Below are 21,190 nucleotides of genomic sequence, written 5' to 3' on the forward strand. Positions count from 1 at the left end.
TTATTAAACTGATAGTTCCGTAATTTTCACATCTGTCAACACCTGCTTTCTTTGGGATTGGAATTATTATATTCTTCTTGAAGTCTGAGGGTATTTCGCCTGTCTCATACATTGTGCTCACCAGATGGTAGAGTTTTGTCATGACTGGCTCTCCCGAAGCCATCAGTAGTTCTAATGGAATGTTGTCTACTCCCGGGGCCTTGTTTCGACTCAGGTCTTTCAGTGCTCTATCAAACTCTTCACGCAGTATCTTATCTCCCATTTCGTCTTCATCTACATCCTCTTCCATTTCCATAATATTGTCCTCAAGTACATCGCCCTTGTACAAACACTCTATATACTCCTTCCACCTTTCTGCCTTCCCTTCTTTGCTTAGAACTGGGTTGCCATCTGAGCTCTTGATATTCATACAAGTGGTTCTCTTCTCTCCAAAGGTCTCTTTAATTTTCCTGTAGGCAGTATCTATCTTACCCCTAGTGAGACAAGCCTCTACATCCTTACATTTGTACTCTAGCCATCCCTGCTTAGCCATTTTGCACTTCCTGTCGATATCATTTTTGAGACGTTTGTATTCCTTTTGCCTGCTTCATTTACTGTATTTTTATATTTTCTCCTTTCATCAATTAAATTCAATATTTCTTCTGTTACCCAAGGATTTCTATTAGCCCTCGTCTTTTTACCTACTTGATCGTCTGCTGCCTTCACTACTTCATCCCTCAGAGCTACCCATTCTTCTTCTACTGTATTTCTTTCCCCCATTCCTGTCAATTGTTCCCTTATGCTCTCCCTGAAACTCTCTACAAACTCTGGTTCTTTCAGTTTATCCAGGTCCCATCTCCTTAAATTCCCACCTTTTTGCAGTTTCTTCAGTTTCAATATGCAGTTCATAACCAATAGATTGTGGTCAGAATCCACATCTGCCCCTGGAAATGTCTTACAATTTAATACCTGGTTCCTAAATCTCTGTCTTACCATTATATAATCTATCTGATACCTTTTAGTATCTCCAGGATTCTTCCAGGTATACAACCTTCTTTTATGATTCTTGAACCAAGTGTTAGCTACGATTAAGTTATGCTCTGTGCAAAATTCTACAAGGCGGCTTCCTCTTTCATTCCTTTCCCCAATCCATATTCACCTACTATGTTTCCTTCTCTGCCTTTTCCTACTGACGAATTCCAGTCACCCATGACTATTAAATTTTCGTCTCCCTTCACTACCTGAATAATTTCTTTTATCTCGTCATACATTTCTTCATCATCTGCAAAGCTAGTTGGCATATAAACTTGTACTACTGTAGTAGGCATGGGCTTTGTGTGTATCTTGGCCACAATAATGCGTTCACTATGCTGTTTGTAGTAGCTAACCCGCATTCCTATTTTTTTATTCATTATTAAACCTACTCCTGCATTACCCCTATTTGATTTTGCATTTATAACCCTGTAATCACCTGACCAAAAGTCTTGTTCCTCCTGCCACCGAACTTCACTAATTTCCATTATATCTAACTTTAACCTATCCATTTCCCTTTTTAAATTTTCTAACCTACCTGCCCGATTAAGGGATCTGACATTCCACGCTCCGATACGTAGAACGCCAGTTTTCTTTCTCCTCATAATGACGTCCTCCTGAGTAGTCCCCACCCGGAGATCCGAATGGGGGACTATTTTACCTCCGGAATATTTTACCCAAGAGGACGCCATCATCATTTAGTCATACAGTAAAGCTGCGTGTCCTCGGGAAAAATTACGGCTGTAGTTTCCCCTTGCTTTCAGCCGTTCGCAGTACCAGCACAGCAAGGCCGTTTTGGTTAATGTTACAAGACCAGATCAGTGAATCATCCAGACTGTTGCCCCTGCAACTACTGAAAAGGCTGCTGCCCCTCTTCAGGAACCACATGTTTGTCTGGCCTCTCAACAGATACCCCTCCGTTGTGGTTGCACCTACGGTGCGGCCATCTGTATTGCTGAGGCACGCAAGCCTCCCCACCAACGGCAAGGTCCATGGTTGATGGGAGGTACTTCTACATAGAAAAAATAAATAATAGTGTGGTGTCACTGCCAGACACCACACTTGCTAGGTGGTAGTTTTAAATCGGCCGCAGTCCGTTAGTATACGTCGGACTCGCGTGTCGCCACTATCAGTGATTGCAGACCGAGCGCCGTCACGCGGCAGGTCTAGTCTAGAGAGACTCCCTGGCACTCGCCCCAGTTGTACAGCAGACTTTTATAGCGATGGTTCACTGCCTAGATACGTTCTCATTTGCAGAGACGATAGTTTAGCATAGCCATCAGTTACATCATTTGCTACGACCTAGCAAGGAGCCATATTCAGTAATTAGAATGAATTCTGAACAGATAATATTGTGAAACATGTACCGTCAAGAATGATGTTCATCATTAATGGATTAAAGTTGAGTATCAAACTAATTACGTCCGCTTTCTGAATTCTCATTCCTTGTCATGTTCCAGACCTCATGTCTTTATAGTTCTTCCCTCTTCACGCCAGCCTGCATGAGCTAAAACGCATGCATTTCGGCATCCAGTAGTAACACGGTGTTGGCTCTTCTGCCAACACAACAATAGTCATGGGAATTTTAGTCCATATTATATACTGTCTTCAATGTTTTTCATTAATAAACTGATTCATTGAATGCAGCAGGAAAATTTACTTTCTTGTGCACGTTATCTATGTCATCTCCACTATTCATTCATCTGTCCATTATATTCTGTACATTCCATCAAGAACTAGAACCTTTAGGGATGTGGCATGGGTCAAAGACAAAAAATTGTACAAAGTTAATCTGTATATTGTATTAACAATAATTAGTCTCTATGCTGTTTGGTGCTATTCACACTTTGCTGTATAAATATAAATGAATACATTAGAAAGAAAGTGGCTACAATTCATATGCTCATTTATATAAGCTCCTAAGATTTGTGGTGTTTGTTTATTGAGTACAGTAATTATTTATTTCTGTATATTTTTTTCATTTTTGTTATGCAGAAATTTGCAATATCATAATTCTTCTCTTGTGTTCTTATGACTGTCATCAAATGAGTTCAGATTATCGTCAACAAAATCTGTTGTTGCCAATAGGCAGCCCTTTCTTCCATGAACCCATGTTGTGATGAATGTACTAGTTTAATACTTTAAAAACAACCAACAATTCTGTTACCATTACTTCAAAGACTTTACCAAGCTTGGAAATCACCCTGTTGGCTCAAAGCTTCCTAATTTGTATCTGCTATTATTATATAACGTTTAGCATTTGGGACATAAATACCCACTTAATACTAATACTTCTATAAGTAACAGGCTTCAAACATACCAGTATATAGACAGCAGATTGCTTTCTGTGTAAGTCAGATACATACATAGTTTGAAGCATCAGATAAAAAGAGAAGCAGGAGGAAGAACAGTGGCATTTTCCAAGTAGTTGCTTTTCTGCTAATAATACATATTACTTACACACTACTTGAATGCATCTAGCACAGTGGCTAATAGGGGCTAGTACGATCAATAGAAATTGAAGGCACTTGACTGGCACAGATATCTTTCGCTTGTAACTGACTTTGTTATCAGACAACAGTGAGTATAGCATGTCATTTACTTTTGATTTTGGAAGACATGACTTGGGGAATTACTCACACACAAAACAAACATTGCTACTGTGGAAACAACATAGAATGGTGATAACACTGTCAGTGCACACTGCATTGTACTGAAGACTAAGATTGTCAGAGACCTAAAACAAGTGAATATCAGTCAAAAGTCATAACCCATCTTCGACTTTTATTAGTTCTGCAACTCCCATCAACCACCATGCAGAGTGAAATCCTGTGTGATCAATAAAGTAATTTAGAAATAAGTCACATAGTTATCAATGTTAGTAGACAAGCAATATCTGCAGTTTGTTGTTAATATACTTTACATAATAGCTGCAATGACTGCTTTTGCCAATTGACATGTAATTCAACTCATTTCACACCCCAAAAGGTTCATGCAATCTATAGGACACAACACATGAATGAATGAAATAGTTAAAAACTGGATATTATGTACTCTCTTTAAAATAATATGGCAAAAATTTTCTCCTGTTTCAATATTTAATATATGTGTTAGTGGATTTGATACACTGCTACTGCAGAGCCTTATGAAATGTACTCTATCATCATCTAGATTTGAAGTATTGAAATTTCTTCCTATGTTACTTCAGTGAATATGACAGGTTTATTACTGAATTTTGCCTACTTCACCTGCTTTCTTTCTCGCAGTAAATTTATCTGACACAGCTATAAAATATTTGTTGCAGCTGCATCTTAGGGTCTCTACCTATTTTTCCACTTATCCTGTGATCATTTTTATGTTTTTCCTCTGTTTTTGTTTATGAATGACTGTAAATGTTCAGCATAATTTTGAAATTTGTACATAACTCTTCTAAAAATGTAAACTTTTTGAGTTTTGATTAGTTTTACATACACTTTTACTTCTGTTTTTGAGTGGAAGATTGCATGTACTTGTGGCCCCCTCCCCTTTCTTTAAATGTAAAGAGCATATTACAATGTAAGTTTATTTTTTGCATGAATTTTTCATTACTTGCTTGAATTTTTTAACAACTATTACCCAATTTTGTGTTGTTTCATTCCTGTGGAGAAATTTTGTGAATGTTACCTTATGTTTTCTTTAAAGAAGGTAAGACAAAAAAAAAAAAAAGCCATCAGAATAATCTTCTTGTTTAGCTGTCCCAAAATGTAATTTGCGAGGTCACATATTAGTACCCCTATAATGATTCCTCTATGGTCAACATAAGAAGCAATTAACAAGTTACACTTAGAAAATAGAGTTGGTATTGTGGTGTACTTTTGTAGAAAATGTTTGCAAAAAATTTAAGGAGTAAATCACTTTTATGCAATCAACCTCATAAAACAACGATCAATGAAGCTGAGCAAGCCACTTCCCTCATAAGCATTAATGTACTCAAACATTTATAATTTACAAAACATCTGCAATGAGGATATGGCCAAATACAAGAGTACAGCAGATGAAATAAAAGTCACATGCAAACAGAAATAGGTGTAGTTTGTCCCTGTGGTAACATTGGGCAACTGACCATTTCCAAAGAGCTTAGATGATGCAAAACTATGTCCTTTGTTTTGTTGGTAGCTGCAGAAGGCAGCTGCATTTGTCACGTGTAGAGCAGTTCATTGGTTTCTCAGAGAACATAGTTAACACACTGACACCTTATTACCTGAATTTTTACCATTATCAGTTCCATGTAAAACTATATGCACCAGTGCATAATAATAATTATAAAACAGTCCAACCTCAAGGTGAACAATGTATCAAAAGAGGATGCTTGCTGACAATAAACAATGACAACCATGCATCTTCTACATGCCTGCCATTTCTTCATTATAGCCAGTTTTATGGCACTGACTTCTTTTGTGATAAATCCCCACAATAACTGAGTGAGGCTTACTGTAGCAATGTGGAGCTAGCAACTTGATGCACTTCAGTACAATTCACCACATAATAGCAAAATAAAATAAAAAGACAGGGAGGGAGAGAGAGAGAGAGAGAGAGAGAGAGAGAGAGAGAGAGAGAGAGAGAGAGAGAGAGGAGAAGGAGGAGGAGGAGGAGGAGCAAGGGGAGGGAGAGAAGAAAAAGGTTGATAGGGTCACTAAAAACATCACATGAGACATTCATTTCTAGAGCATAACGTTTTATACATTAATGAATAAATGTCCTTTAGGAAGGAATGACTGAAATACTAAATATGTATTAGTATTGTCTGCAGTTGACATGAATGGCCATGACATACTGATGTTATTTTTAATTATAACTTACATTATTGATGACGATAACACGGTCAGTGTCTGGCAGGTTTTGAATTTGATGTGTGACCAGTATTCGGGTTTTATTACGTAAGAATTTGCTGATGCATTCTTCAAATAAATGCTTGCCAACATGGGTGTCCACTGCTGAGAGAGGATCATCCAAAAGATATATGTCAACCTCACGATATACTGCCCTGAAACACGTTACTGAATACATCATGTGGGTAACAACAGCTTTATTGCTACAAGAACAGGAGAAATCACAATCAGTCACAATATCCTTATTTTTGTAATTTAGCTTCTATTGAGGAAATCAGACAAAAAGAAGCTCATATGAAAGTTAGGCATTTTCTACTGTGTAATATTCTATATCATAGTTGTTCTATTTGGAAACCTAACCACTATTTATCAACACAATCATCTCAGAATTAAGTTATTTGTATGCAAGAAAAGCAGAGAAAAAGAACAAAAATGTAATGAAAAGGTAAATAAGCCTCACACTGAATAAGTACAATAGTAAAATGTTGTCCTACACTCAACATCATAGAACAATTATCAAGAAAATTTGTCTGTCAGCATTGCTGGAAAGTTACCTACAGAAGGAAAGCAACATATTATTTCTAATTTTACAATAATAAGTACAACAGATAAATAGTCCATACTAGCAACGTTAAGCTAGGTTATGGCTTAGTAATTTGTTAACAGAAAATTCATTAAAGAAGCACATTCCACTTAAATCAGCAAATACTAGATAATGGGTTACTCTGACAACACAGGCTCCTCAGACTGGCACTAATAAATCAACAACTTAAATTCTATCAAGCCATTTTATAGTTAAATTCTTGCATATTTTACCCAACTTCAACAACATCCTGTAATTTTAATTCTTAAATTAATTATGCGATGAAATGAGTGTTCGGCAGCATTATAATCCTTTCAGAGAGATCTTGTTTGATTATAATCCAATGTTTTTTATGCAACTATTATCATGCCTGATCACTCACACCACATCAAAGCATATTTTCCTCCATACAATAAGTCTTATGTATATCATGTGTTCTAATGCAAGAACACTGTAATTTATTGCTCGAACAGTACACACACATGGAAGCCAAGGTACAATACAATTAGCAACACAAAAGTGGCTAGAGGAGCCTTGCACTACCACCTTCATTGACATTGGTTCCGACAGGGTTGCAGCTGGGAGGCTGCACACATAACTGCTGTCATATTAACAAGCTGGATGGCCTCTAGTGGCTAAATCAAGCACAAACTTCATCATGAACTATGAAGCAGTGTGCACACAAAACGGATAGTTAAAGCCTTATGTTTCATTACAACTGCTCCAGGGATTCATGAGCTATGCTTATTTACACAGGAACCCATTCCCATCCCTACTCATAGTAGTGCTTAACAGTTTCTTATGCCCATCACAATTTTGTTAATATAGTAAGTCATATGTACACCAAGTTTGGCGTTGAAATTTCACCATAAGTTCCATATATACACAAGTACCCACATATGTATGTGTATCTCATTTCAGTGTTAGGTTTTAAACTTAATACTCATCATCAGCAGACAATTATAAGAGCAAAGCATTTTACCTGGCCAGATTAACTCGAGCTTTCTGTCCTCCTGAGAGCGATGTTCCTCTTTCTCCAACCACTGTGAGATCTCCTTGAGGTAAAAGTTCCAAGTCACGTTGCAGGGCACATGCATGTATGACTTGTTTGTATCGCACTTTGTCATAAGGAAGACCAAACAGTATATTCTGGCGCACTGTTGCTGCAAAGACCCAAGGCTCTTGGGATGCATATGAAAACTTTCCTGTTGTATTTAGTGATCCCTCCTTTAGAGGTAACTCCCCTAATATTGCTTGCAGAAGAGAACTCTGAAATACATAAATAGTAATGAATTCTTTTGCAGTAACATCTAAATAGAACTCTACTGAAAAAACCCTTTCCTTTCAGAATGTTACACACCTCACATACAAATATATTTGTTTTGGATGTACTTAATTGAATTGAAATACTAAAACATATTAAGCATCTATCACAACCAGGAATTTTGACTCTCACTTTGAGACACAATAGATGAATCTCTCTCAACCTTGGGTCTCCTTTCCAAACTCTCTCAAGCTATCCATCTTCCTCTGTGAGGAAGGCTCTAAAAGTTCCAAGAGCAATTATATGTAATTCACTGTCTGATTTATAATTTTTCTGCTTGAACAAACTAAAAGGAGATGTGAAAAACATTTCCAGTAATTTACTTTCTAGGCACATGGCCAGTAAACTATAACAGAAACACATTAATTCAAGTTACAATACATAACAGAATTTAATTGTGTCTATTTACTGCAGTAATATATACATTACAAACGAAAATTAAGAAATAAAAATATTTAAAAAATCTGTTGAATGTCAAGGCAGTTTTCTGGATTAACAATGAGGTCATTTCATGTCAAGTTACACAGGCGACCTCATCCACCATCCCAGATTTAGATGACACTTTATTCATTCATACTCCCTATGCAGTTATTTAAACATACAAAAATGTAGCTTTTATCTTTCTCTGATTCGTTTTTGTGGCAGATCACTTCTATTTGTTCAGTGCCTTTGAAATCTTAGTGGTTTACTTCAGGTTCCCGAGAAAAAAAAATTGAAAATATAATCTGTTTGCGGGGAAAAAAAGAGCACAAACCCTGTTAAATTCATTTTCTCAAGCATAGGGTTAACAACAGAACTTAGAACTACTTAAAACTAACTAACCTAAGGACATCACACACATTCATGCCCGAGGCAGGATTCGAACCTGTGACAGTAGCAGTCGTGTGGTTCCAGACTGTAGCACCTAGAACCGTTTGGCCACCCCGGCAAGCCAATTTTGCTCCCTTGAAATCATTTTTGATAGAGAGCTTGAGATATAAGTTCTTGTGTCTCCTTAGATAGTTAATGTTTTTTTTTTTTCTTTCAGAGCAGCTGTCTCACACTCAACTGATTTTTTTTCACATTATTGATCTCTTTAAACTTCTCTCCATGGTGCCTTTGGTTTTGTTCCTCTTTTTCTTTTAATTCAGTTTTACTTTTCCTTTCACATTTTTCCTTATAAGCAGCATAATTTACATGTGCTTTATGTGCATACCGAATGTGCTGTGAGTCAATGGACACAGAAAGAAAATGGTGCAAGATCCCAAAGCATTCCTCAGAGTCAAACACAGTTTAAAAAATCTGTCTGTCTGCAACTTAACATGTCATTTTTATGGTAAGTACCATTCCATCTTTTCCTACACTGTTGGTATTCCTACCCAGAGTTTCCACCGTTTGTTCAAAAAATCTTCCAGTCATTGCTGCCTTGTCTTCTCCTAATTTATGCTTCAGAATGGAACATCTTTCTGTGTCCACATTTCCATGGGACAATGTAAGAGAAGCCTTAACAAGGTTTGAAACATTTGGATAATTTTAAATCTATGGATGGTGAGTCTTTATGAGATGTGCTGCTACCTATAATTGTCAATACCTTTGTCATCCAAAGCTGGGATATCTTTTTCAAACTGTAGGGCTGTCTACTTGTGTAATAAGTAATCATTTTTGCAATTTGTAACACGCCACTACAGCTTATGGTCTTTATTCTTTCTTTGCAGTCTAATAACGTAAGATTTTTCAGTGGTGCACTCAACAAGCACATCTTTTCCATCACATGTTTGTGAGTGGCAACGTAATGTTTTTGGGTAATCTTTAGAAACCACAGCTCTTCACATTCATCGAGTTTACTAAGCTTTTCAGTTACTTGTCTGATATCAGCTAGTCGTTCAAGAGGAAGCAGGTAATCCTCAATCCAAAAATGTTTAAAGTATGTTTTCTGTTTCTGTATGTAACTTGTGAACTGAAAGTGTTTAGCTTTTGACTGTGAACTTATTGAATAGTTCTGCAGATGAAATGAAGTTCTGCTTTTATGGGAGGGATTGTAGGGTTTGGACTAAACAGTAGCAGAATTCGCTTATAGAGGTACATGCTTAAGAAAGTTATACTGAATACCATCCCACTGTTCCAAACTACTCTTGGCTGAAGGTCCTAAAGTAAAGCACCTTGTCGTTGTAGGCCTCAAAAACTTAAGGCGCAGAATTTTAAAATTAGATTGAATTCCTTTAAATTCGTCTCAGTAAAGTGGCCAACTGTCAAAAAAATTGTATATATTGACCACAAATTTGGATGTTTCTTCACATAAACACTCCAAAGCCTTTACACAGGCATTACACATGGTATGAATGTTGCAAGTTCTGGTGTTTATAAGTTGTCCGCCTCAGATCTCCTGGACATCAGTATCTAAAAGCCTAAATAATTCTTATTGATGTTAGGTCCATCTGATCCCCATCTGATCACATACTTTAAACATTTTTTGAATTGAGGATTACCTGCTTCTTCTTGAATGACTAGTTGATATCAGACAAGTAACTGAAAAGTTTAGTAAACTGGATGAATGTGAAGATCAGATGGAAGTTATTTTGGGAGAAGTTGGCTTCACAAAGTACTTCACATAATTTCTCATTTAACGTTTCATCATCTGCCTTACCATTAATCATGTTCTTAGGTGACACATTGTTATGCAATAATTACTCTCTGACCAAAGTGTAGTGGTTGTTTGTAATTCTTTTTTATCTTTAAAAATGGTCGTTTTATCATAGCTCAATCTGCAATATGATGAACATGGTTCTTCTATCAATTCTATGAACATGCTTCTTCTATCATTTGTTCCAGGAATATGGCATCAGACCATCAGTTTTATGAATAGCTATCTCATTTGTCAAAAGTGAAAAATGTTCTGTAACACTATCAGGAAAGACCTTAAAAAAATTACAAATATCCAGAGCAAATGTAAATAAATTCAGCCATGGTAGAACTTTCCTTGGTGCTTAACATATATATTGTTGACACACATACAAAGCATGTGTCTGATCTAAAAGTTCTAAATATTACTGATGTCATCCACATTTAATCTCAAAGTTACACCTATGTTCTGTCAAAAGTGAGTGGTTAAAAATTGCCTGAAAACCTTTTCTATCAAAATTAATACAACAAAAACACACAATGCAAAATAGTTCACTGTCACTAACAGTTTCCCCCATGCAAAGACTTTTCTTTTCTAACTAACTGCCTTTTCAAGCCAGTCACTACAGAATTTTCATTTTGTACAACTCGAAAACTTTATTTTCAAAACTGAACAGTCTATCACAGCACCACTTTTATTACTACAGTAAAATTAGAATATGGCACAAAAATAGAAGCAGTTGTAATAGAGGAATATTTGACACTAGTAATAACAGTTGTGCAAAATATTTAAAAAAGACCAAACAGGTACAGTCTATCCCAAATCGTAGATGCTCTACAGGTTAGATTTTATCTACTTTCATCATGTGAGCATTTTAAAAAGTTAAATGAATGAACATGAATACAGGAACTAGACACAAAAATAAGTAACTTATTTTCTTCATAAAAGATCAAAAAGGTAAAAAAATGTGGCAAAAATTTAAAAAGGCAACAAAAGATGACAACACTTAAAAAAGGTGACTATAGGTGAGATTTGACTCCTCATACTGCAAGTGACACTCTATGCTCTGAGAATTATTTTGCAAAAAAGATATTAAGGATTATCTCTTTTCCTTTATGTGATATTTAATGTAATGGTGAATTGTGTTTTTTACTAAATAAAATACAAAAAAAGATGTAAGATACATCTTTCTCACACCTCGCAATCCTTACACTATATGGTGAATAACAATGAAATTTCACATAGTTTGGATGATAAAAAAATAGTAATTTATTTTCAAAATATTAGCAAGGATTTTGTGCCATTGCAATGTCAAGAACAAAACTTTTAAATGTTGAAGATCTTTAAAATGAAAGAGTGAGAGATGAAAATGCTAAAAACTTGCCATATTTATTTTTCTCCGTCAGTAGAACAAATAAACAAAATTCCATCAAAATCTGAGATGATGGGTGAGGAAATGACTTTCTCTGGTAAAATGACAGTGTAATTATTTTTTTTCCTTTAAAATCAAGAACATGTTTTTGAAATATAAGGAGGACATGAGAATGAATAAAAAAAAGTGTTTAGAACACAAAATTCAGAAAGTTTATAAAAAAGAACAAATGAAACTGAAAGAAAAAAATCAGTAGCACAGAATCAATAGAAAAATTATCTCCAAACTGAACCAACATTTTAATAATGACAAAGTGTGGTAAAGTGATTAGTCGACGACTAAGAGAAAACACAAATGTGGAATATCTCCAGTTCTGGATTCAAATGATCTCTGTGTCTGTGTTACATCAAAATTACAGCTTACACCTACATATAATATGTATCCTCACCGTGTGTCGCATGTATTTTCCTAGTGAATCATTAAAATGTATGTGTAACTAAAACAGGTCACACATTTATGTGGATTGTTGTTCTCGCATGTAGTGACTCAACAGAGGGCATGGTGGATGAAAAAACACATTAAATGTGAGGACAGCACCATACACACCACTTCACCATGACAGTCGATCGTAATTCTGAGAAAGTGACTACCATTCCAACAGTAGCAATAAATTTGGGACATGTACCAGACACTTTATGTGATTTGCAGCTTGTGGACAATTTTCCAAAAACTGCATTGCATCTTCTACGCCACATGAAAAATTTTTCACTTCACCATGCGAAAGGTTTGAGGGCGAGATTCTGTAAAGTTTGGAAAGTAGGAGACGAGGTACTGGTGGAAGTAAAGCTGTGAGGACTTGACGTGAGTCATGCTTGGATAGCTGAGATGGTAGAATATGTGCCCACGAAAGACAAAGGTCCCGAGTTTGAGTCTCAGTCCAGCACACAGTTTTAATCTGCCAGGAAGTTTCATATCAGTGCACACTCCGCTGCAGAGTGAAAATCTCATTCTTTGTTGATTAAACAGCTGCCTTTTTTTGGTCAAGTGTGCTATGGCTGCAAATAACACTCCAGGCAACTTCCAGCAAGTCCCAGTATTCTTGAGCCTATCGCACAATCCAGTGCCTGCCATGATATCAGCACACACTTATGACAGTGTTGGTATCATTCCCACTCTGAACGGTTGGCTTCAGAATGCACACCTTTGTGTAATTGCCAACATGGTAGTGTAGGCATGATAGGTCACCATAATGTGCAATGATACTCTACCACTGCAACAACTGAAATATCTACCATATTACATGATAAGACATTGGCTCATAACAATTGTTCCTGACTCATAACAATTGTTCTCAAGAAGACAAATCCCTTACTACTATTGGACATGTGACTCTTCTTGTCACATCAACTTGACAAACCATGGATCACAAAGTTGGTACACGACATCACTTATACATCCAGAAAGTGTGTGTGTCCCAAAGATATTTAATCTACTTGGGATCAGACATCAGTCTATATCCACTGGAAAAGTCTGAAGACCAGTCTTCTGTTGCATCCTGGCTCACTGCCACTAATAACTTGAAGATACCTATTTTTTGACAACGCATTGAGGTGGTGAGTTTGGGTTTCTAGAAGAATTTCCAGCAGACTTTTCTGATTGTGGATGTCGGTGAACCAATTCTTGGAGCAGATTTTCTGTATAATTTTCACATTGACACCCATACGGAGACTCAACTCTGAATCAACAATGAGAGTGTTTATGGACAGTACATTGGTGTGAAGGAAAGAAAGAACATGAAAAGGATTATTTCTCATTTTGACATCCTGCAGGCATCACCCCTTCTTTTAGTGCAGGACACTTGTGATGATGATCACACAGCAAATAAACAGACAGGTCCAGTCTGTTACCCTATGTCACACCAACAAAACAACTTGAGATTCTCTTTATTGTTACTAAAACACATGAACTTCAAAACGAGCCAGGTTTCCTTCAACCATTTGCTTTATATGGATGACATTGAAAGTTGGGCAGCCATCATCAACTGATGCCTATCTTGCTTCACACACAGGCTGTCTACTCTCCACTGTCACCAGATAAACATGCACACCCAACACCTATGACAACTTACGTAACCGCTGACAAGGCCATTGCTGGACAAGCCTCCACAGGTATCTTTGCAGTTTCTTCCCTTTAATAGCCAGTCTGCACCAAGGCAGGGCATGTAGCATGAATATTCATTCGTCCCAGGAGCTCCACTCTCCAGAAGAGATGACGTGATTAGCTGAAGACTAAAATTGAAAATGAAAATGCTATCTCTCCCTTTAACTCTTTGTTGTCTTCATGATTCACGTTATTTACCTTTGTTACCTCTGTTTTTGAAGTAATGTGTATCCTCATTATGTGTCGCAACTGTTTTCCTAGTGAATCAACAAAGTTTGTGTAATTAAGATTATTTGCATTTTTTTGTGAATTGTTGTTCCCACAATAGTTTCCACAAGGTTGTTAATTTACAAAGGAACTTTGTTAAGACTAGCATGTGTTCATTCTCAAGTACACCATGGATGTGGACACATCATCTTTATAAGTAGTATAAAATAGAAATCATCATCTCCTACACACAATTAACATGGCATAGTCATCAACGGACGTAATCTCAGGATAGGTATCTACAAACTATACGTACACAACTCTTCAGCTATGTATGTACTGCATGTGAATGAAGTACAAACAGTTGGGAATATGTGGTTTGTGAATAACTATTCAGAGGCCATTAAAAGTACTATAACTCAGTGAAGCGAAAATAAACCAGTAGACCTTAAACCAGATATTAGATCATTCACTGGATTCACTATTTTAATTGTAAAGACAGAACATCATTAGCTGTTACTATTATTGAAAGCACAGAATAGCAACATACCTTGCCAGATCCAACAGGGCCCACAACTCCAAGCAGTTCACCCTTATAAACTCTCAAGTTTACATCATCCAAAGTATTGTTGGTGAGAGTTTCTGTCCATTTAGCAGAGACGTGTTCCAAACTAACTGCTATCTCTCCCTTTAACTCTTTGTTGTCTTCATGATTCACATTATTTACAGCCAAAATGGTTGAGGTTCTTGTCTCAATTAATTCTTCATTCAAAAGGAATGCCTAATAGAAAAAATAACATCTCTTAAGCAATTAAACTAGAAAGATTTCTCTGCCACTCTGTAATTCCATAACAGGGCGCATGTCTCATACACTATGTGATCAAAAGTATCCAGACACGTGGCTGAAAATGACTTACAACATTGAGGCACCCTTCATCGATAATCATGGAATTCAGTATGATGTTGGCACGCCTTTAGCCTTGATGACAACTTCCACTCTCGCAGGCATACGTTCTGTCAGGTGCTGGAAGGTTTCTTGGGGAATGGTAGCTCATTCTTCATGGAGTGCTGCACTGTGGAGAGGTACTGATGTCGGTTGATGAGGCCTGGCATGAAGTCAGCTTTTCAGAACATCCCAAAGGTGTCCTAGAGGATTCAGGTCAGGAATCTGTGCAGGCTAGTCCAATACAGGAATGTTATTGTCATGTAACCATTCTGCCACAAATTTGTCATGTAACCATTCTGCCACAAGTCGTCCATTATGAACAGGTGCTTGATCGTGTTGAAAGATGCAGTCGCCATCCCCGAATTGCTCTTCAAAAGTGCTTAAAAGGTGCTTAAAACATCAATGTAGGTCTGTGCAGTGATAGTGCCAAGCAAAACAACAAGGCATGCAAGCCCCCTCCATGAAAAACATGAGCACATCATAACACCACCGCCTCCGAATTATACTGTTGGCACTAACACGCTGACAGATGACATTCACCGGGCATTCGCCATACCAATACCCTGCCATCGGGTCGCCACATTGTGTACTGTGATTCATCACTCCACCCAAAGGTTTTGACCTGTTCAATCGTCCAATGTTTACGCTTCTTACACCAAGTAAGCGTTGTTTGGCATTTACTGGCATGATGTGTGGCTTATGAGCAGCCGCCTGACCATGAAATCCAAGTTTTCTCACCTCCCGTCTAAATGTCATAGTACTTGCAGTGGATCCTGATGCAGTTTGGAATTCTTGTGTGATGGTCTGGATAGATGTCTGCCTATTACACATCACAATCTCATCAACAGATGTGGTCGACCGGTACGCTTTTGTGCTGTACGTGTCCCTTCACATTTCCACGTCACTATCACATCGGAAACAGTGGACCTAGGGATGTTTAGGAGTGTGAAAATCTCATGTACAGACGTATGATACAAGTGACACCCAATCACATGACCACATTCGAAGTCCATGAGTTCTGCACAGTGCCTCATTCCACTCCCTCATGATGTCTAATGACTACTGAGATCACAGATATGGAGTACCTACCAGTAGATGGCAGCAAAATGCACCTAATATGAAAAACATACAGTTTTGGGGGTGTCCGGATACTTTGGATCACATAGTGTGTTTACCATATCCTCATATTATTTCACCTTCCATTATTAACTTTGAATTCTTTTCCACTTGCTACCTTTCTGTCATTATAAAACAAACAGTACATGTTATACATTAAAAACTCATAATTCTCAGAAATTAAGTACATCACCAGTCTCTTACAGGTAATGATGTTGTTGAATGATTACAGCAGGGACCAGCCAAGTCCTGTTGTTATGGCACTGATCTCATATTCAGGAGGAGTGAGTCTGCTCTGCTTGGCCATCTTCATTTACAATTTCCTAAATCATTTGAGATAAATGTTGGGACAATTCTTTCAGTTAGGCCATGGCTAACCACCAACCCTATCCCCATAAAAATATAATTTGTGTGAATGCATTTTCCGATCTATCTATTTTCATTATATTATGATGACAAGTCATTTATCATTATGAGATGATCCCTGGTTGAATGAGAAAATAAATAAGTATACCTCATATTATCCACTGTTGTCAATTATGTGGGCTACACAGCAGTCACAAAGTCTACCTCACAGTGTACTAGTGACCAACAAATCACTGTTCGCTCATCCCACATAAACTGAAATCCCTAATACCCTTTGGCCTCATCCTTATCAGCTGCCCAAAAAGGGTGATACATACATACATACAGACAGCCATTAATCCTTGTTCCATAGATCATAAATACGACATTTCGTAATGATGTGGAATGTGTCACTTTAACGCAAGTTTTCTTTACACAAATTAATTAATTAACCTTCTGTCAGGCGCGGTGTTTGTTGCAGCGAGATCGGGCGCGGTGTATCAAATTGATCACACCATTTATTCACGTGATCGTTTATTAAATTCTGTTCACAAAACATATTGTAAGTGCCAAATGTATTTAAAGAAAGAAAGATGACATACGAGCACAACTGCAGTAGAAATATTCATCATCCAGATTTCTTATTGTCAATGTTGGGCTTTAGTAACAAATGATAAAAACGTCGCTTTTTCATTTGCTTCTTTATTATATTTCACTAATAAAACACATTACAAACGACAATTATCTTTACAGAAAGGCTATTATGACACTGGAGCAGAACAACAATGATATTACAACTCATTCATTTGTTTCATCATCACTTTTTGACTGTGGTAACAAATGCGGAATTTTTACGCATTCAGAGCAAAGAGGTTCAATGTGTATTAAACAGATAGGCTTCTGACACATTTTGCAACAATATTTTGTCAGTCTTTTTTTTCTGTGCAGGTATTACAGCTTTTCCTCTTGATCCCAGTCCCTTGTTCTTCGTTTCTACTTGTGTCTTCTGCTTCTTCTTCACACGTTGGCCTATATTGTTGTAGCCACAGTTGAAGATCTCTGTGAATCCCTGAGGTGTCCAAGCATCTACGAACCAAGTGAGGTAGAACTAACGCATGTGAGAGTTGCTTCAGGAATCCTTTTCTTCGGATAAAATTCTCGTTGTTGCCATAGTAAATTACTTGTGAATTGATTCCACTCATATTGATCATTGCAAAAAATATGACCATGGGCCAACGGCACACATTTCTTGCTACATTGTATGAAGCGGTCAACTTTTCTGTAGTGTCGACTCTACCTTTGGTGCTATTGTAAAATGTTACAATGGATCGCTTCGTTTTATCTCCAGTGTCAGCATCTACTGAATTATCTTCATGCAAACTTGATGCCAAGATAACACACTTCCCCTTTTTAGGAACGTAGGAAACTAGAGTACAGCCTTTCTTGAAGCCAAAAAGTGAACTATGGACAGCCCTGCCTTTACTGGTAGCAAACTCCAGAGGAATCTCACGCTTGTTTTTCTTCATCGTCCCGACAAAAGAAAGATTTTTTTCTTCTTAGCTCTTCTATCAAACCAATACTAGTAAACCAATTGTCTGCTGTCACATTTCGACCTGACTAATAAATTGGTTCTCATAGTCGCAGAACAACATCTGAAGGTTTATTGCTAACGTGGTACAATCCTTCTGGCTGCAGCCCAGTGTATATTTCCAGATTATAGAGATAAAATACTTGGGAATCCACAAGAGCATATATCTTAATTCCATATTTGTTTGGTTTGCTAGGTATGTATTGGTGAAAACTGCAACTTCCACAGAATACTTCAAGTTTCTCATCTACTGTAATGTTTTCTCCGAGGGTGTAGGATTTCTGGCAATTCTGTACAAACAGAGAAAATATTTCCCGATTCACTGTTATCTTGTCTAATTTTCTCCTTTCATCGCGAGTCACACGATTGTCAAATCTAAGGCACTGCATGATGAATTTGAAACGTTTTATGTTCATAACGAGATGAAATTTTTCAATTCCATCCCCATCACTTCCCCACAGATCTTCTAAGCTTTGTCTGTTACTTTTGTTAACACCAGCCAAAATCAGAAGACCAATGAAAGCTTTTAATTCAATAACATCTATAGGTTTTACATCTCTCTCTCACTGAAAAGAAGCTTTGATGCTCTCAACATACTGATTGGTATACAGAACTATAATCGACAAAATGTCATCATCTATGAGGCAATTCCAACATTCCAAAGGCGTTCTCAATGCTTTCGCCGCACCTACAGGACCAGGTAACTTTCGAATAATATTGTGGGCCCAGAAACGTACTCTCTGCGATGGTGGAACTTTATTCCATTTTGTCTCTTTTTCCCTTCCAGTATAATAATGCTGGCTTTCTTCAAGTACTTCCTCGTCATTTTCACTGTCATTTTCCTCTGTTTCTGAATCTTCCTGCCGAACTTCAACTGCGTCATCACAATCTGTGTCTACTTCATCTTCAGAATCCTCTTTAACTTCATCATTATCCTCTTCGAACAACATTTTTTTGTATTTCTGCAACATGATTTGGATCAAGGAGGTTGTACGTCTTACTGTAGCCTGCCATGATCAAGTGTCTCACACCTAAAATGATAAAATTCCTATAAAATAACGCAGTCAGGCGCAGTGTATCAATTTGATACTGGATACTCAAACATTCTTAACTGACGATTAAACGGTCCAAAAAGAAAATAAGTGCATTACTCATTGTATATTAACATTGTAATACTTACTAAGCTATGTTGATAACCAAGGAAATGAATTGTTGAAATGCAACACGAACAGGCGCAGTGCATCAAACTGATCAATCAGCACATATATCGACAACAGAGCAGTTGTATCGACATTGAAGCACACAACAATGACAAGCGTTCAGAAAAGGCTAGCTACTAGCGAGTAGGCGTCAGTGCTGCCACTCGTTGACAAATAATTTACTGTAAACTTTGAGGTGTATCAATTTGAACAGCCGCGCCCGACGGAAGGTTAATTAATTAATTAATTTTTTCAATTATCACTTCATACCTAAGAATTCATCTATTGAGTAGAATGAGTTGTCATTCAGAAATTCTTTTAATTTGCTTTCAAATATTAGTTGGCTATCTGTCAGACTTTTAATACTATTTGCCAAATGACCACAGATTTTTGTGGCTGCATAATTCACCCCTTTCAGTGCCAAAGTGAGATTTAATCCAGAATAGTGAATATCATCCTTTCTTCTAGTGCTGTAGCTATGCACTTTGCTATTATTTTTAATTGGGATGGATTATTAACGACAAATTTCGTAAGTGAATATATGTACTGCGAAGGTACTGTGAATATCCCGAGTTCCTTAAATAAATGTCTGGAAGGTGATCTTGGGTGGGCTCCAACTATTATTGTGATTACATGCTTTTGTGCAATGAATACTTTCTCTCTTAATGACGAATTGCCCCAAAATATGACGCCACATGAAAGCAGTGAATGAAAATAGGCATAGTAGGCTAATTTACTGATATGTTTATCACTAAAATTTGCAGTAACCCTAATAGCATAAGTAGCTGAACCTAACCGTTTCAGCAGATCATCGATGTGTTCCTTCCAATTCAATTTCTCATCAATGCACACACCCATAAATTTTGAGTATTCTGCCTTAGCAACATGATTCCCAGTCTATATTTATCAATGGTGTTATGCTGTACTCATTTGTATAACCTGTGTTTTCTCAAAATTTAGTGGGAGTCCAGTTGCAGAGAACCACTTAATAATTTTCTGAAATACATTATTTGCAATTTCCCCAGTTGATTTTTGCTTCTTAGGTGTGATTATTATACTTGTATCATCAGCAAAAAGAACTAACTTTGCATCTTCATGAATATAGAGTGGCAAGTCGTTAATATACATTAAGAACAATAAGGGACCCAAGATTGAATCCTGTGGGACACCATTCTTAACACCTCCCCAGTTAGGGGACTCTGCAGGTTTTTGTAGACTATCTGTACTGTTAATTTCAAACTTCTGCATTCTTCCAGTTAAGTATGAATTAAACCATTTGTGCACTGTCCTACTCATACCACAATACTTAAGCTTATCAAGAAGAATTTCATGATTCACACAATCAAAAGCCTTTGAGAGATCACAAAATATCACAATGGGTTATGTTCGGTTATTCATTGCATTTAATATTTGATCAGTGAAAGCATATATAGCATTTTCTGTTGAAAAGATTGGGCAGTAGTTGTTAGCATCAGATCTATCCCCTTTTTTATGCAATGGTTTAACCATAGCATATTTCAGTCTATCTGGAAAAATTCCCTGTTTCAGCGAGTTACTACATATGTGGCTGAGAATTCTACTTATTTGTTGGGAACAAGCTTTTAGTACTCTGTTGGAAATGCCAACAATTCCAAGTGAGCTTTTACTTTTGAGTGAATTTATTATTTTCGTAATTTCAGTAGGAGAGGTGGGTTGAATTTCAATTTTATCAAATTGCGTAGGTACTGCCTCTTCCATATACTGCCTTGCATTTTCTAATGAATAGCTGGAACCTATTTTCTCTACAACACTTAAAAATGATTATTAAAACTGTTTTCTACTTCTGACTTCTTGTTAGCAAACTTATCATTGTGTTTGATAGAAATACAGTCT

At 37.0% G+C, this 21,190-nt stretch overlaps 1 protein-coding gene across 1 annotated transcript in view; it reads right to left on the reverse strand.

Moving 5' to 3' along the window:
• LOC126236239 (ATP-binding cassette sub-family C member 4-like) overlaps positions 1 to 21,190 on the reverse strand; it is a 293,140-nt gene that overhangs the window by 96,286 nt on the left and 175,664 nt on the right. Inside the window, exons 9-11 of the mRNA XM_049945381.1 lie at positions 14,675 to 14,905; positions 7,445 to 7,731; positions 5,851 to 6,034 (exon numbers count right to left, since the gene is read on the reverse strand). Coding sequence (XP_049801338.1) covers positions 5,851 to 6,034; positions 7,445 to 7,731; positions 14,675 to 14,905 — 702 coding nt within the window. The remainder of the gene's footprint in view (positions 1 to 5,850; positions 6,035 to 7,444; positions 7,732 to 14,674; positions 14,906 to 21,190) is intronic.

Source organism: Schistocerca nitens, chromosome 2, assembly GCF_023898315.1.
Source record: "Schistocerca nitens isolate TAMUIC-IGC-003100 chromosome 2, iqSchNite1.1, whole genome shotgun sequence".
Classification (NCBI taxonomy): Eukaryota; Metazoa; Arthropoda; class Insecta; order Orthoptera; family Acrididae; genus Schistocerca; species Schistocerca nitens.